At 38.2% G+C, this 18,049-nt stretch overlaps 1 protein-coding gene across 5 annotated transcripts in view; it reads left to right on the top strand.

The window, feature by feature from the left end:
- The first annotated feature begins 318 nt into the window (after window positions 1-318).
- ARID4B (AT-rich interaction domain 4B) overlaps window positions 319-18,049 on the top strand; it is a 166,131-nt gene continuing 148,400 nt past the window's right edge. For 4 of the 5 annotated variants that reach the window (XM_075532251.1, XM_075532244.1, XM_075532233.1 and 1 more), the window contains exons 1-2: window positions 600-797; window positions 1,704-1,758. In XM_075532251.1, coding sequence (XP_075388366.1) covers window positions 1,753-1,758 — 6 coding nt within the window. In that variant the 5' untranslated portion in view covers window positions 600-797; window positions 1,704-1,752. The other variant, XM_075532238.1, reaches the window with a different exon arrangement.

The following is an 18,049-nucleotide window of genomic DNA, read 5'->3' on the forward strand; positions in this document are numbered from 1 at the left end:
TCCCCTTCTTCTGCCCCCCCCGCAGTCACGGGGCCTTCTGGGTATTGTAGTTTTTATGGGCGAGGGGGCTGCGCACTGACTTCCGAGAGTGGACTACATTTCCCAGAAAGCCGTAAGACGTAACTTTCTGTTTCCATAGAACTGGTGGGGAAATGGCGTCGATGTTTGTATCTCAGGAACCAATAAGAACAAAATACAGGCGAGCTCTAAAGAACGCTAACCAATAAGAGGCTGTCTAAAAGGCCATCCGGGAACGAGGTAGGGGAGGGGAGAAAAATCTAGGGGCGGGGAGAAGAGAGGGAAAAGGGGGGAGCTTGGGGTGGGTTGGGGGGAGCAATGTTTGCCCGTTAGTCGAGTCCGGAGTGAGCTGCTCGGGCCCTGGAACGGAGGGGCACTGTGTTAAGCTTGCGCTACCACAGCCACCGCTTGGACCTTTGCCCAGGGGAAGCGACAGAAGATCGTCGTTGCCGTCCTCTGGAGGGCTGGGCGATTGGGGGCCAGGACCTCTAGTCCGAGAGGGATTTTTCGTCTTCTCCCTCCCCCCCACCCCCCCGCGTCCCCAGCGAGGGAGCCGGAGCGGCCGCCAAACAAAGGTACCAGTCGCCGCCGCGGGAGGAGGAGGAGGAGTCGGAGCCTCCGTCGGAGTCTCTGCCTCTGCAAACGCTGGACCTGCCGCCCTTCTCCCCCCCCCTCACCCCCCATCTCTCCAGGGCCTACTGATTCGGGGGCGGGGGGGCGGTGAGGAGAGAAGGGGCTTCTGGACGTGCCAGGGTCAGATCTCGCCTCTGAAGAGAAAGGTAGGGACGTGTTGAGGGCTTTTGCGGTCTCGTACGAGAGTCCTTTGGGGCGTCCCTGGGCCCAGGCGTGGGGAGAGATGAGGCTTTCTGCTCCCGTGAAGGTTCCCGGCCTCGGAAACCCTGCGTGGGGCCGTCAGGAGTCCGAGCGGACTCCATGGCGGGGCGAGCAGCGGAGGTGCAGGGCTCTGGAACATCGCGGAGGCCGACTCGCGGCGGGCGTCGGTGTTCGGGGCCTCTTCTTTCCGGGCGCCGCCGCCCCCCGCCCCGCAGTTGCCGTGTCCGAATTGCCCCTGGCCGAGCGGCCGCGGACTCAGCGGCGTAGGGCCCTTGGGCCGCTGTGGGGGGCCCGGCCTGAGCGGGAGGGGCCCCCGGGGGGCGGGGGGCGCCGTGCGAGCCCTCCGTTGCCGCGCGGCCTCTCCTTGCTCCGCTCTGCGCGGCGTAGAGCGGACGGGAGTCTTGCTGCTGCTTCGCCGGCCCCCGGCCCGGGAGCGGGACGTGGACCGCGGCCCCGCGAGGGTGGGGTGCTGCCCGGGCCCCTCCGGCCGACCGTGCCCCTCCGGCGCCCCTCTCGGGCTGCTCCCCCGGGCCGACCGCGCTTCCTCTCGGACTCGAGGGTGGCGCAGCCCTGCAGGGCGAGGAGCCGCTCGGTGGGGCGAGCGACCCGGCTCCGAACTCCGGGCGTCCAGTGAGTTTCTTCTCTGACAGAAATGGCGTCATCGTCGGGGACGGGCAAGTCCGTCGGGTCCCGACAATGGGGACGGGAAGGAGCTACGGTGTCGCCGTGTAGGTGGCTGGCAGGCCTCTCAGTGATGGCGGGGCCGGGAGGAGCCCCGAATGGGCGTTCGGTGGCTCGGGGCCTGAGCGGGGTGCCGGGGTGCTGACCGGGGTCTTTTGTTTCCCCACCAGGTGCAGGTGGATCGGGTGTTTTGGAGGGGAGCTGGGCCCCGAAATCACAATGAAGGTGAGATTGCCCGCCGACAACGAACCTCTGGGGTGTAGAACTCAGGAAGTGTGGGGGATTGGCGGAGGGCGTTGTGTCGCCCGAGGAAGGTGTGTTTCATGGGTGGGTTCCCCCGCCTGGCAGCTGGAGACCGTGGGGTTCAGCTGGTGTGTGGATAGCTACGTCTCCGAGGCTTGGCTGCTTCCTGGACACTCAGACAGCTGAGTCCCACTCAGTTAGAGCTCCTGGATGTGATTGTCCCCTGTAGGACGTCTCCTTTGGCAGAGAAGATAGGGATGATAACTACGAATTCGAGTATTTTAAAAGGTAAAACTGAAAAAGCAGTTCAACGAATCCCACTCCAGAAACTGAACTTCATTGTGGTTTTATCAGTTGCAAGGATGAAAGAAACGTATTTGTTTTGTGAACAGTACTGAGTTTTTAGCAGAGAACGTATTTGGTTAGCCACAGAAATAATCTTAATTAAGAGATTTTTAAGGGGAATTTGGTGATCTTTACACAGTTCAGAGATTGCAGTTGTTTGTTGTATTTCTAGGGACTGACAGCGATGTGGTTTATTTTCCTTTATTGATTCATTTGGTGTGTAAACTGTCAGATACAAGAGTGCTTTGTGATGTGTGGAAAATCGATGGCCAAGTTTCTCTTAAATGTAAATATGTTAATTGAATGGAAAATAGTATCTAAAAAGTTCAGTTTGTGTAATTGATGGAAGAAATAACAAAAGCATAGGTGGTTGTTTTCCACTTCATAGAATATGTAACTGACTGTTGGCTGATTTTTTTTTTTTTTTAAGTATACTCAAATGAAAAAGCCTTAGATGTCTGATCTGTCTAGATTCAACTGATGGACCTTTGAGACTAGCAGATGTTTTCTCGGACCGTACAAATTGAGAAATGCTAGTGATATTAAAAGTAAAGAATTAATAGTATTGAGAAATACTGTTCACAAGTACAGAAATGGAATAGATAATATGTTAAAGGGTGTAAATGTCTTCTACTTTTAAGTAGTCCCTTTGAACGGTTTTTTTGAAAATGAACTTTCTCTTCAAAATTAAGACTGGTGTTATAGTACTTCATCTATATTAATATTTGTAATGCTTGTGTTTATGGAAGAAATTGAGTTTTGTTGAACTCCTATTTCACCCTCATTTAAATGAAAAATGAAAAACAAGCCAGTGATGTTTGGGAAATGTTTCTCTTTTGTTAGTCAGGTATTGGCTCCAACTCCTGTGCATCAAAAAGGATGAAAAGTGAACCTATTAAGAAAACTGTATATATCTATCTTGGTGTTGAATAAGAATTCCTTAAGAAAACTATAAAATTCAAAGGAACATGTGATATTTCAGGAGCTGAAAAACGCAGGCTTTAGTTGGGAATGTTTATAATCTGCTTTGGTTGCCAATGCAGTATCTGTAAATGTTAAAACATATATAAGTTGTAGGTATTTTGGGTTTATTTAAAAAATAAAAACCAAAACCTGTTTTTTTAAAAAAAAGAAAGTGTGTTAAAAACTGTAGCCATAAGAGTTTCATGGTATTCGACAATGCAAATATTTTGGTATCATTTTTTTAGAACTGGTAATATTAAGTGCTCAACATTTCCATTCTTCCTTAAAAAAACTAGTGCTATTAAAAGAAAAGAATTCTGATGATGTACAAATAGGACTTGTTATCGTAAGTATAAGAAGGGCAGACAGTGCGTAACCCACTAAGCCACCAGGGTATACACATCACAGGGTAACATATACACAATGTATGTGAGGTCCGTATGCATTAAAATTGACTCGACAGCAGTGATTTTGGGTTTGCTTGTTTTCAGAGAAATATGATAACTCAAGCCTATTTCTTACAACTTCCTTTCTGGGTAGTAAAAGATAAAAGGCTGCTCAGAATTGTAGTTCAAAAAGTAGTGTGGATTATACTGTGCCTAAGTATCTTTTTATATGTCTGTGTTTCCAGTTTCTACATTAGAATGATTATGTATGCATTAGAAAGAAACTTTATTAAATGATTGAGTTTTGAGGCAATTGAAAAAATAGTAATGATAATTGTTTTGAATTCCTAACAAAAATTGGCCATTTAAAATATTTTGTTTCTTATAGTACTTTAAGAATTTTACTTATCTTTTTATGTTGATATTTTCATACAGTGTACTTTTGAGAAATGTGACTTGTAAAAATAGCAATTTATGCTTTAACATAAATCGTGGTATTTGTGTTATGTTGGGTTTATTTTTCACACTTAAGATAGAATTGTTAATACCACTGATAGTACATTATCAGGGATTATGGATCATTAAAGCTATTATCAGGAATTGTAGATCATTGAAGCTTAAAAATAATTCAGAGACAATTTTAATTATGTCAACTTTACTTGCTACTCATTTCTTGTGTACATAATGTTCTTGTTATCAGCATCTCATGTCACATTGTAAGAGCTGCAGCCCTGCTATCATAGTTTTGAAGTCTCCGAAACCCAAAGAGGCAGTCCTCCCCTGTCCTGTAGGGTTGCTATGATTTGTGACCGACTCAATGGCAGTGTGAGAGAGATTATATTGTAGTATATTTTCAAATGAGATGACCTGTACGGAAGGATTAGGTATAGAATTTTTAGAGGATGAGGAAGATTATACTTAAAATGTGGTTGCTTGCCTCTTCAGAAAATACTGTCTATCATTCATCACATAAAATTGATGGATTGATTACAAATATCTCTTTTTAATGTCCTCTTCTTGCTGCTTTTCTTTTCTTCTTGTTATCTTTTCTTTTTCTCTTTTTCCCTCCCTCTTTCTTGCCTAAAAAGATCACTCATTGACCAACGTTCCCTTGCATGCATCAGGAAGTGTAATATTAAGGTGAGAATAAGCTATCAGACTGCTTTCATGGAGCTCACAATTTAGTAGAAAAGGCCAAATAATGCATATCATGTAGAGTTATAAGAGTACATGTTACAGCGCACGATGATTGTTATTAGTGTGTGTGGGAGGACAGAAGCATACGTCTGAACCAAGCCGGGTTCATAGAGTTGACTTTTAAGTGAGAGTTAAAGTTTTGGCTAGGTAGGAGTTTAAGACAGAAGGAACAGCACATTGGAAAATAAGAAGGTAATATATCTGGGAACTATAATTCACTGTGGCTGGATTAAATAAAGTATGAAGATTTGGTTTGGGAATTTTTGGGAATGAGGAGGTTAATGATACCAAATGAAGCTAAGTGAAGGAGTTGAAATTTTTTTGAAAGCCACACTGAAAATTCTTTTAAAGGGACAGAGGTGTTGGATTCTCATTGTAGGAAGATCATTTTGGTAACAACGTTGTAGTGAGTACATTAAAAATTAGTCCTGAATGGCAGGTTTGATATACCAGGTAAGAGTGAATAGGGTCTGAAGCAGTGCAGTGGAGTGGAGCAGAGGCTAGATCTGAAATACTTAGAATAGTGGTTCTCAACCGTGCTTTGCAACCCCTTTGGGGGCTGAACAACCCTTTCATGGGGTCGCCCGATTCATAACAGTAGCAAAATCACAGTTATGAAGTAGCAACGAAAATAATTTTATGGTTGGGGGGTCACCACAACATGAAAAACTGTATTAAAGGGTCTCAGCATTAGGAAGGTTGAGAACCACCGATTTAGAAAATACTGGTAATTCTGGATCCAGTAACTCACTCTGGGTCTGTCTGGAGGAGGATGGAAGTTTGTCTTGGGGAATCACATAGTTGTTACTAATTGATGTTGAATCGAGTCTGACTCAAAATGGTGACAAGGGTGGAATTGTACTACTCCTTAGGATTTTAGAGGTAAACTTTTCACAAGTAAATTACCAGGCCTTCCTTCTGAGGCACCTGGCTGGACTTAAACCTCCAATCTTTTCATTATGACTATTATTTATATCACCCAGGGACTTCAAACATGAATAGGATTTTGGATATTTAAGAGACTCGTGGGAGGTCTGCCTCCAAGTGAAACTACTAATTAAGATAAAAAGTAAGAGCAGGTAAGATGAAGAGAAATCAGGGACTTGTTTGGATAATCCAGTCTGGACAGTAGCTTTTAGGTAGTTAATACTTTTAACTATAATATTTGAAGAGAGCAATGAATGTTTAAGTGTGCTTTACACAATTGATGTATGTGTGGATTGTGATAAGAGTTGTATGAGCCTCCCAAAAATGATTAAAACAAACAAAACAAAAACAAACAAATATTTGAGGAGATTTGAGTCTAATAGGGCAAATATATTTTGTGCTATAAATTTTCAGTCTTTTTGATGAAAGGATAATTTTGTGGAATATTATTTTCTGCCCAAGCTGCTAACTCTTTAATTATTATAATTTCTTTGAATATGATAGATTAGTACATATTTAATGAAGTATTTTCCAACTCAGTAAATTAAGTCATTGAACAAATACTGTATGTCTTTCATGTGCCTCGGCATTCATGATACTGTGGTTCACAAAGCAATCTTGCTTAACTTCATGTAGTGTAAGGTAGAAATACCTTGGGGGAGGAGAAGGAAGCCATGTAGTGAGTGACATGTGCTATGAAGAGAAATAAAGCAGAATTGGGATAAGAGGTTAGAGTGAGAAGCTGCAACTTTAGATTAGATGATAATGGCTGTCTAGAGAAGTTGACATTTCAGCATAGATTTGAAACAGTGATTTAGTGAGCTACTGTAGCTATGGAAGGCAGCAGCAAACATCTAGTTCAAAGACCCTGGTGTACAATGCGTTTGACATATTTGAGATTTGCATTCTTTTAAAGTAATTTATTTTTGTTGAGACTATGTAGAGAAGGAATAAACAAGTTGAACAGTTTCTACGTGTACTGTTCAGTGACATTGATTACAATCTTTGAGTTGTGCTAACCATTCTCATTCTTCTTTTTTGGGTTGCTTCTCTCTGTCATTGTCAATTTGGTTCCATAGAGATATATCTTAAAAAGCATAATGTCCAAGGAAGGCATTCTTCACTAGTTAAGTTAAATTTTTATTTTGGTTTTAAAAGACATTAGAGGTTATTTTTGTTTATAAAGTTTAAATATTACCTGGACAGTAGTTTCAGGATTTCTCTCAAGCTTCATGGCTTCCAAAAATCTGGAGTCCATGAGAATTTAAAATTCTCATCTATAATTTTCTTCTTTTGATCAGGATTCTTCTATAGAATATTTGATCAAGTTGTTTAGTAAGGTAGTTGAGCACCATCCAATTCTAGTCTGAAGGCAAGGAGGTAGGTACTCATGGAAACAGCTATTCACACATTTCATTTCTGTTCCTGACTCCTCAACTTCCTTTGTTGCCGAAGAGACCAATTGTTGTGCCGCAGATGGGTGCTTGCAAGCTTTTAAGACTCCCCTCCTCATTGAATTGATTCTGATTCATAGGAAATTGAATTGGTTATGATTCATAGGAAACCTATATAGGGTTTTTAAGGCATTGCAAATCGCTCAATTTCCTCCTGTAGTGCAGCTGGTGTGTTTGAACCACTGACCTTGCAGTTAGAAGTTTGCCTTTTACCCCAAAATAACCACTAATGCTCCTTGTAAGGGAATAGATAGCCTCACTTTTTTCCTGTGGAGCAGCTGGTGGGTTTGAACTGTCATTCTTGTGGTTAGCAGTCCCACTTTTACCCAACAGTGCTATCAGGGCTCCTTTTAAGGCCCTCTGTGTGCTACCAAAGAACTAATACGTATAGAGAATGAGCTTTGCGTACATGATGGGCAGCAAGAAGAGAGTTAGGGCTGAGTTGTTTGAGTTTTAAGTTAGAGAGATAGACAAGGGTCAATCCAGTGTAGGGATTTGTCAGACCAGTAGTAAAGATGTGGAAAAAAATCCACAGTGTGTTCGGAAGGCTTGAGTAAGCATGGAAAAGAACAGTAACTACTGACTGCGTAGAGAATTGTTCATGAGGAGGAAGAGTAAAAGTAGGGATTCGTCAAGCTATCATGCTTTGGTGAGAGCTGGTAGTGGATCTGTAGTGATAAGAAGTAGTTGAATTTGGAGTATATTTGAAGGTGGAGGTGGTAAAATTTGAATGGATTGAATGTAAGGGAAAAGTTGTCATTGCTACCTTTATAGGTGAATCCACTAACACGAGTCCAGTGGATTTGTATTCCTGGCGAACCCATGCACGCCTTAGTGGCACTGTGCTCCCTGTGCTTTTCAGTGGCTGCATTTTTCAGAAGTAGTTCCATCTTTTTTCTGAGTTGACTGTGGGTGGACTTAAACCTCAAATCTTTTGATTAACAATCAACAACCAAGTGTGTCAATTATTTGTATCCTTCTGGGACTTAGAGATTTGTCTGCCCTGTTTTATCTTTTGTCTGTGATTAGTTGATGGATGAGGTACTTGGAACTGAATACAGCTATGATTCTCTTATTATTTAGCAGAGAACGTTGAGCTGAGCAGATGTTTAAATATTCTCCCTAATTTTTAAAAAAGAAACAATTCTATAAAGTTCACTCTTTTAACGTGTACAATTTAGTATTTTTTGGTATTTTCATCAGACTTGGGCAACCACAACTACTATTTAACTCCAGAAACCCTGTAGCCCTCACTAGTCCCTCCTTATTCTTTCCCTGGAAACTACTCATCTGTCTCTGGGTTTGCCCATTCAGGACATTTCATGTAGATGAAATCATGTAATATGTGACTGACTTTTTAAACTTTGTTCATCCCTTTAATAGTGTGTGCCAGTATCTTATTCTATTTTGTTGCTAAATAGTATTAAGTATGTAATGCATTTAAAAAATAATTTTATTAGGAGCGCATACAGCTCATCACAATCCATACATACATCAATTGTATAAAGCACATTTATACATTCATTGCCCTCATCATTCTCAAAACATTTGCTCTCCACTTAAGCCCCTGGCATTAGCTCCTCATTTTTCCCCTTCCCTCCCTGCTCCCCCTTCCCTGATGAACCCTTGATAATTTATAAATTATTATTTTGTCATATCTTACACTGTCTGACATCTCCCTCTACCCACTTTTCTGTTGTCCATCCCCCAGGGAGGAGGTTATATGTAGATCCTTGTAATCAGTTCCCCCTTTCCACCCCACCCTTCCTCCACCCTTCCAGTATCGACAATCACACCACTGGTCCTGAGGGGATCATCCCCCCTGGATTATACGTAATGTATTTTTAATATGTTCATCGGTAGTGGATATTTGGGCTTTGTTGTTTATAAATCATGCTATAATATTATAGCATTATAATGTTATAAATAATGCTGCTATTATTCACATACATATGATGGTTTATTTTTAATTATCTTGTGAGCCTTTCTGTTTTGGGGGGGTAGGAGTATCATCTGTGATACTTATAAGAATTAAGTATTTAGTTTCAGGTTTGATGTAGTTGTACCAATGTCTATTGAGGAGTTGGACATTCCCCCCCCCCCCCATTTGTTCAACATGCGTTAGATGTCTGCAATGTGCTAGTATTTGTTCTAGCCACCTGGGATATACCAATGAACAAAACAGAAAGAATTTTTGGCCTTGCGGAGCTTATTATTTAAAGGGGAAGAGGCAGGCAAGAATAAGTAAAACAAATTAGATTTGTAGATGGCTCAAATTATTTGCTGAAAGTGAAGAGAACTTGAAGCAGCACTGATAGGAAGATCAAAGCTGTAAAGGGTACTGTCTTCAATATGAATTACATAGCAACATAAAAATCCTCTTACGTAGCATAATGATAAAAATTGACCTCAAGGATTTTCATTTTACTTGGACCAACAGTACATGCCCATGGAAGCATAATGACATACTGCATTGGGCAAGATTTTACTGCAAAAAGAAGTGTTAAAAAGCAATAATTTCACTCTGAAGACTTAGGTGCATCTGACTCAAGCCATGTTATCCTCATTGCAATGAACAATGGAAATGAGAATAATTTATGCCTTTGAATTTTGGTGTTGAAGCATAAAATATACCATGGACTGCTTTAAGAATGAACAAATCTTTGGTGAAGTATAGATGGAATACTCCTTAGAAGCGAGGATGGTGAGACTTTATTTTGTATGCTTTGCACATATGAGGAGCCAGTTCCTGGAGAACAGTAACATATTTGGTAAAATAGAGGATCAGCAAAAAGTGGAAAATCCTCAAGGAGAGGGGTTGACAATGTAGCGTTAATGGACTCAAACAAGATTGGAACCAACTCAAGAGCACCTGACATTGACATTAACATATATTAGCATTCTGGCCAGGGTAAGCAGCAAAAACTAACTACATTAAATATTTGCTGTTTACATGATTGCTCATGTGGAAGGTGTGGAATTTTGTAAGGTATATAATGCAAATAGAATTCTTTGAAATGGTTGTTGATTAATTATAAAACAATTTTTATCTTGATTGTTAGTTTGAATATAAACATAAAAGGAAGGATATTAACATTGCTTTCCCAAGGTGATTGAGTTATTTTAATTGATCTATACTCCAAGACCAGAACACAAAACAAAAGCACCTCTTATAATTGAGAGGGCTCTCAGGAGCAGCTGGTGGATTCAGCTAGCACCTGAGTGTTCAACTAGTGAGAGCTGCAAGGACTATTCCACCCAAATAAACCCAAACCCAAACCTAAATCACTACCATCTAATCAGTGATGACATAGTGACCCTACGCAGGATTTCCAAGACTAGCTTCATTTTTTCCCAGGAGCTGCTGGTAGGTTTGAACAGCTGAACTTGAGGTTAGCAGCCCAGTGCTTATCCAGCATGCTACCAGCCTGCCTACACATAGGTAGCCCTTTTCCATTGAGTCCCTTTTGACTACTTGTGAGGCCATAGGGTTTCCAAGGCTATAAATCATATGGGAGCAGATAGCTTTCTCTTTCTCCCACAAAGCCATTGGGGAGTCTGACCAATGATCTTGTGTTTATTATTCATAACAGTTCTACCAGGCTTCCTATATACACTCAAACGTGATAGTATATTTGTCACTTCATGTTTAAATTAATTTTAAAAGAATTTTTGTTGTAAAAATAATTTTTTGTTCTTTAAGGAGTGCAGGAATCCTCACTTTTCAGATTTCCTTGGAAAATTGTGTAATTCTAGACCCTGATAATTTCTACAATAAAATTGGAGGCAGCATGTAGATTTGGGAAAGAAGAGAAAAGGATTTATGAAGTTTATTATACCCTCCCCTCCAAAAAAGAAGAAAATCAGAATTACTTAAATTAGCTTGCATAGTGGGTGAAGCTAAACTTTATGTGTACCTTGTAATACTCAATATTATATTTTAAGCTGGTTCATGAAAGCATGTGTTATAATTAGGAGATAAAAAAAGAAAAGTTTTATTTATTTTTTACTTTTTGAAAAGTTTTAAAACAATATGCTAGTTAGATAATCTGATGTCAGTTTGAGACTTGAAAGTGAAGGAGTGCAGTTTAGCCTGTCAATCAGGTTGTGGCTTGAGGACCTTATTTTAAGGCACTAAGGAGATTAATAGCTCGCACGAGGTGGGACATACTCATTTCCTTGCGAAGCATTCTTGTTGATGAGCCACATGGAGACAGGCTGATGGCAGCCAGAGCATTGGAGCTGGAGAAGCCACATTGAGACTCTTGCCAGTGTTGAGATGCTTAAACAATGCCACTGAATCCACAAAACTTCCCACTGACTGGCTTGTAATCTTCCTGCATTCAGCATCATTGCATTTGTTTTGTGAGTCTGAAGAACACTTTATGGATTGGTAAGGACTTAGGGGTTAATACTGGATTTAAAGGACTTGATCTGAACTGGGCTGGGAAGTTTTCTCAATATTCAGTTGCTCTTGTATATAAAGCTCTTTCTTTTACACATATAAGTATCTCCCTGGATTTGTTTCTCTAGTCTACTTGGACTAACACACAATATAAGGAGTTTTCAAAAATTGGTGGAAAAATAGAGTTTATGGAATTTTCCCATTACTTTTTGAAGCACCCCTTGTGTTGGTTAGGTTTTGTGTCATGTTGACTGGGCCAAGATTCTTAGTGGTTTGTCAGTTAAGGTTTAATTATTCCCCATGATATGACCTGACAATATAATTGCCTCCATAAATGGTGCCCATGGCAAATAATACTGAAAATACCGTAGAATACCCTGAGAACAAGCAAATCTATCTTGGAAGAAGTACAACCCCACGGGGGCAGGCTGTTCTACTTTGACCTAGAAGGTCACGATGAGTTGGCGTCAACTCTTTGGCAGTGACACATTTGCTTTAACAACGGAAACATACAGTTCTGGTGTAGGTCTCCCTCTTTTTAGTAACATGTCGATTTTCACCTGGTTATTCAATTTCTTGAGGGAGGAAACAACAATTTTAATAAGATTCTCAGTGGAATCCATGGTTCTAATCTTAAAATACAGTTTCATAGCATTTTTACATGTTATCTGTTCCTTATCTATTTTATAGTAAAAATCGTTTACACATCCTTTTATCATTAAAGAAACTGATAATCAACTGGCCATTCATTGAAAAATTTTATAGTTCTGTAGCTTAAAATGTTCGCTTTTTTAATTTCTAAGAAGAATCTCAATGTTTTCAATTATAATTGTATTGAAATAACCTTTGGTTTATGGAAACATTTCATTGAAGAATTATAAAAGGCTAATTTGGAAATACTGTTTTTAGCACATTGGATTATATTTATTAAACAACTTAATATAAAGTGGATATATTTTTGCTCCTATTTCCCACATCCAATTACTTATCTAAGTTAAGTCATCTGTGACAAGAATAATAATCTAGTGACTAGTCAAATGTAATATTTAGGATGCAGTTAGAGATTAGAATATAAATCAGTGTGTCTGCCTAGGATCAACATTTTTTTTTTCAGTTTAAACATAGTCCTTGGTGCACTTGGTTATTATTAATGATTTATAAGGAAGGAAATCTTGCAGGAAATATGTTACGTATCACTTTTAAGTTATGGACTTAACATTTAAAAATAATCTATATAGTTTTATAATAAAATGTTTCATAATTATCTGGTATAGTGGGATAGATACTTTATATAAACTTTTTATATTTAAGCTGTTTCCCTCTAGTTTGTAGATAAAATTTTAGGAATGTGATTTAATGTGATAACTGAGGTTTTATATATATATATTTCAAAGTTATGTCATTGCTGTCTGCCCATTTGGTAAATTTTCAATTGAGGATGTTAACTGATTAGTCACTGAGAATTATTTAATAAATAATGAAAATCACATTTTTTGTCATTCACTATGAACAGGGATGAAAATGATAAATTTTCAAACCTTTTGAGTAAATGGCACTTAAAGGATTTATTTTATGCTAATAGTAAAGATTGTATTTGAATATAACTGAAAACTCAAAGTTCCCGGTAGCCCTTCCTAATGCAGAAGCTTTTTTGAGTAAACACAGTATTGTCATCCACCCTAATTTTCTGTCATCTTGCCAAGATAAGATTCTCTCAAGGGAAAAATAAATTTTATTTCCAAGCCTGTAGGGTTGTTCTGGATTAGTTGAAGCACTATACTTATATATTTATCTGTGAGTGTGAGTGTGTGTGTGTATGTGTGTGTGTGTAAGCATGCATCCCCTTCCAAATTCATTGTATCAAGTCAATTGTAAATAATTGCCCAGTTATTATTTATTTCATGTTCTCCCCACGTTTTGAATGCTAATCACAGATTTTGCACTCTTATTATGTCTTTGAAAAGTCATGTGCTTTTGGTTTATATCAACTTGGCGAAATATTTATTTCTCTAAACTAGTTCTACTTCTAGAATTAAAAAGGCTTTAATAGAAAAACAGTATACACGCCAGGGGCTTAAGTGGAGAGCAAATGTTTTGAGAATGATGAGGGCAATGAATGTACAAATGTGCTTTACACAATTGATGGATGTATGGATTGTGGTAAGAGTTGTATGAGCCCCTAATAAAATGATTAAATATATATTATATATTACTAAAATAACCCCAAAACAATATACACTTAAAATGAATACTGAAGGTCACAATAAGAAGTAATAGGCATTCTCTTCTCCAGTCTCATTTCCATTGGTAACCTTAATTAAATTTGGAGTATAGTCTATAACTTCTATATATGTATATTTTATATTTGTTTCTGCAAAAGTAGGCTCCTAAAATACATAATTATTCTGTAATTTTTTTCACACAAAAATCTTGAATATATTTCTGTGTCCTTGTTTTTGAAGACTTTGGACCAAATTTTATTTAAATTTGTTATTTTCTCTAGCACTAAATGATTTTTATAGGATATCACTATATTTCTTTTTTTTCCACTATATTTCCTTAGTTTTAACTTTTGGCATATATGTTAGTTGTTTCACTTGTAGAAGGGTTTAGCATTCAGTGGGTGTTCAGTACATATTTAAAACTAGTATCATTGATTTAGAAATAGTTCAGTCATCTGTGCATGATGGCTTTTCATAACTCATACCTACTTTTAATGCTATCTAATTATGAGTTTGCTATTAAAAAATAAACTATGAGTATTATTAAGGGAGAAATCATGAATACTGTTCCTTGGGATCTCTAGTAGCTTTCATTGTTGTAACTTGTTTGTGCTGTCAAATAGACATCTTTCTCCAGTGGAGAGACTAGTAGGTTAGAACCAGCAACCATTCAGTTAGCAGCCAAGTGCTTAGCCATTGCACCACCAGGGCTCTTTAGCTTTCATTAGAAAGGTTGATTTGGGGGAGGGCAGACCTCTTTAATCATAGACATGCAATGGGACTTACAAGGGATTCTTTAAAGCCACAGTTATAATGTTTTAAATGGCGTGTTTATGCTTTGTAATGTTTTAATAATCATTAGTTATTTCTTATAACTTCCCTTTGAGACAGGGCAGCAGCATTTTTCCATTTTCATGGTTGAAGAAACAAATGCAAAGATGATGAGTGATGTGCCCAGAGGCACACATTAAGTGGATAGCAGAGATTGTTGTGCCAGTAAACTGAACTGAGATGACTCAGAAGTAATAAAAATTGTCATTTAGTGACTTTTTAATGGTTTTATTGAACAGTGAGGGTAGTCTAGAACCCGTGAAGAGTGTATTTTTTATTGACAGTAAGTTATTTTAATGATATAATTTTATTGCATCTAGATATTAGGAATTATTGTGTAAATTTACCCTGTTTCTTAAAAAGTAGAAATAATGTGAAGACATTTAAATTAACAACACTGGATTTAGTCTTTCTGGAAGAACTTTTACTAGTTTGAAAGCTCACTTACTTAAAAATTCACTGCCATTAAGTCAGTTTTCAGTAGTAACAATTGTATAGGACCAAGTAGAATTGCAACCTCTGGGTTTCTAAGACTTAACTCTTTAAGGCTAGTAGAAAGCCTTATTTTTCTCCTGTGCAATGAATGACTGATAGTTTCAAACTGCTGACCTTGGAAGTTTGGGGTTAGCAGCCCAACGAGTAACCCACTACACCACCAGGGAAATCAGTGTAAGGATTTTGTTAAGTTAGTATTTTAAAAGTAAGGAAAACAAAGAATCCTCAGTTTATGTTGCTACAAGTAATTTTGAGTTGAAAGTCTATGGTTCATAAATTGTACCATTGGTGCTCTTTAAAGATCCAGGAGAGACTTGCGAGGACCATTTGAATCTTTGAATAAAGATCTCAACAGTTCTACCAACTGACAACATAGAAAATTTTATAGCTAAAAAAACATAATCTAGGTAGCTTCCTTTAATATATAAGATGACCTTTACCATTAGAAATAGCCTTTGTTTCTCTTGTTTGAACTTTATTCTTTGTTTTCTGTTCTCCATGGTAGTACTTATGTCTCACTTATATTTGTAACCATCCCCCCAACTGAATTTTTCAACTGTAATTATGCTTTCAAGTAACTTGCAACTATTTTAAAAATGGATTTAATTTAATGGCTAATAAAGAATCAAATTTATATGTTCACTTTTGAAATGTTAAAATAGATACTTCCACTTGAATATATTGGAAGTCTTTCATATTTTTTTAAACATTTTATTAGGGGCTCATACAACTCTTATCACAATCCATACATATACATACATCAATTGTATAAAGCACACCTGCACATTCCCTGCCCCAATCATTCTCAAAGCATTTGCTCTCCACTTATATATAACATTTAATTCTCATTTTACTTTGGTTAGTACAGTCCTAGTAGAGGATCACTTTTCCAATAAAATATCAAAGTCAAACTAGTTCTTAGTGGTTTTGCCTTGCTCTAAAATAATATTAAAATAAGTTTTGCATAACCTCTGCCTTGATCCATGTAGTTTATGCCATTCTTATCATCATTGCTTCCATTATCACATGATAATTTTAGCTGCTAGGTTTTTAGTGCTTAGTATATGTCAGGCATTTTATACTTAAAAAAAAAAAAAGATTCTCAGAAAAATCCTGCTAGGAACATCCCTGTTTTACCTCTCTCCTTCTCCCTTTCCTGGTAATCATTAAAGAACATTTCCTTCTGTGAGTAAAACTTTGCTTAACTTTTTGTAAAGGTAGATCGATTACAGAGTATTTGCCTTGTTTGTGATGAACTCGTTTCACTCAGTTTAATGATTTCTACATTTATCCATGCTATAGGATATTGCTACCAGTTTGCTCTTCTGTGGCAATTTGTTTGTTGCTGTGATGCGCTGTGATGCTGAGAGCTAAGTCACAGGTATTTCAGGTGACACAAGGGTCACCCACAGTTAACAGATTTCAGTGAACTTTCCAGATTAACAGCAGACAATTAAGAAGGACTTGGCTTCCCACTTTGTAGGAGGGAGCCTCTGAAAACTTTATACATAGCTTCAAAACATTGTCAGCTATCGAAGGCCCAATGAATGGAAGCAGAACATTGTTGGAGATAGTACCAGAGATGGGTCCGTTAGGTTGGAGGGCATTATAAATGTGTTTGAGGACAAACGGATTTCTCTGTGTGGAGTCGACAATGCTGCCCTGAGTCACTTAAAGAGCCTTTGGGATTGTCATATGGTTACAGGGTACTACTAAAGGTAAGGAAAAATGGCTTCAAAAATCTGCTAATGATTGATACTTGGAATGTGCAAAGTATGAGTCTAGGAAAATTGGAAATTGTCAAAAATGGAATGGAACACATAAAAATCTAAATCCTAGGCATTAGTGAGTTTAAATGGACTGATATTGGCTAATTTGAATCAGAAAAAATGAGAGGAGTGGGCAGGGAGGGAAAGAGGAGCTTGATACTAAAGGCTCAAGTAGAAAGAAAAAGTTTAGAAAATAATAATGGCAACATATGTACAAATACGCTTGATACAAACAATGTATGGATTGTTATAAGAGCTGTAAGATTCCCCCAATAAATGATTTTTCAGTTAACAAAACCTTTAGATAAATAAATAAGTAGATGATTTACTATGCCTGGAATGTCATAGTCAGGAGGAATGACATTACATTCGTTGTCAGAAAAAACATTTCAAAATGAATCTTTATGTACAGTGCTTTCTGTGATAGGATTATATCTATCCTCCTTTAAGAAAACCCAATTAACAAAACTATTATTCAAATTTATGCACCAACCACAAAATCTGGTGATGAAGAAATTAAGTAATTTTACCTACATCTTCCACCAGAAATTGACCAAATGTGCAGTCAAGATACTCTGAAAATTATTTGTGATTGAAATGCAAACTTTGGAAGGAACAGTAGGTAGAAAATATGGTTTTGGTGATAGAAGTGAAGATGGAGGTTGTATGATATTATTTTGCAAGATAAACTACTTGTTCATGCCAAATATCCTTTATCAACAAAGCGAAATATGACTGTATATGAACTTTTCCAAATGGAATACACAGAAATCAAATTGACTACATTTGTGGGAAGAGGCAATAGAGAAGCTCAATATCAGTTTCTGTGAAACAGGTCAGGGGCTGACTGTGAAACAGACTATTAATTGGTAAAATGTGAGTTCAGGTTAAAGATGAAGAAAATTAACACAAGTCCAAACCTTGAGTTTATCCCACCAGAACTTCGAGACCATCTCAAGAACACTTGACTCATTGAACACTCATTACCGAAGACCTGATGAACTGTGGGAGGCTATCAAGGAACACCATTCATGAAGAAAGCAAAAGACAAGAAAGGAAGAAAAGATCAAAGTGATTGTCAGAAGAGACTTTGAAACTTGCTCTTTATCTTAGAGTTAGCTAAGGCAAAGGGAAGAATGATGAAGTCAAAGAACTGAATAGAAAATTTCAAATGGTAGCTCGAGAAGACAAAATGTTCTAATGAAATATACAAAGACTTAGAGTTATTAAACTAGAAAGGAAGAACATGCTCAGAATACCTTAAATGAAGGAACTCAAG

Source organism: Tenrec ecaudatus, chromosome 1 (genome assembly GCF_050624435.1).
Source record: "Tenrec ecaudatus isolate mTenEca1 chromosome 1, mTenEca1.hap1, whole genome shotgun sequence".
In the NCBI taxonomy this organism is placed as follows: Eukaryota; Metazoa; Chordata; class Mammalia; order Afrosoricida; family Tenrecidae; genus Tenrec; species Tenrec ecaudatus.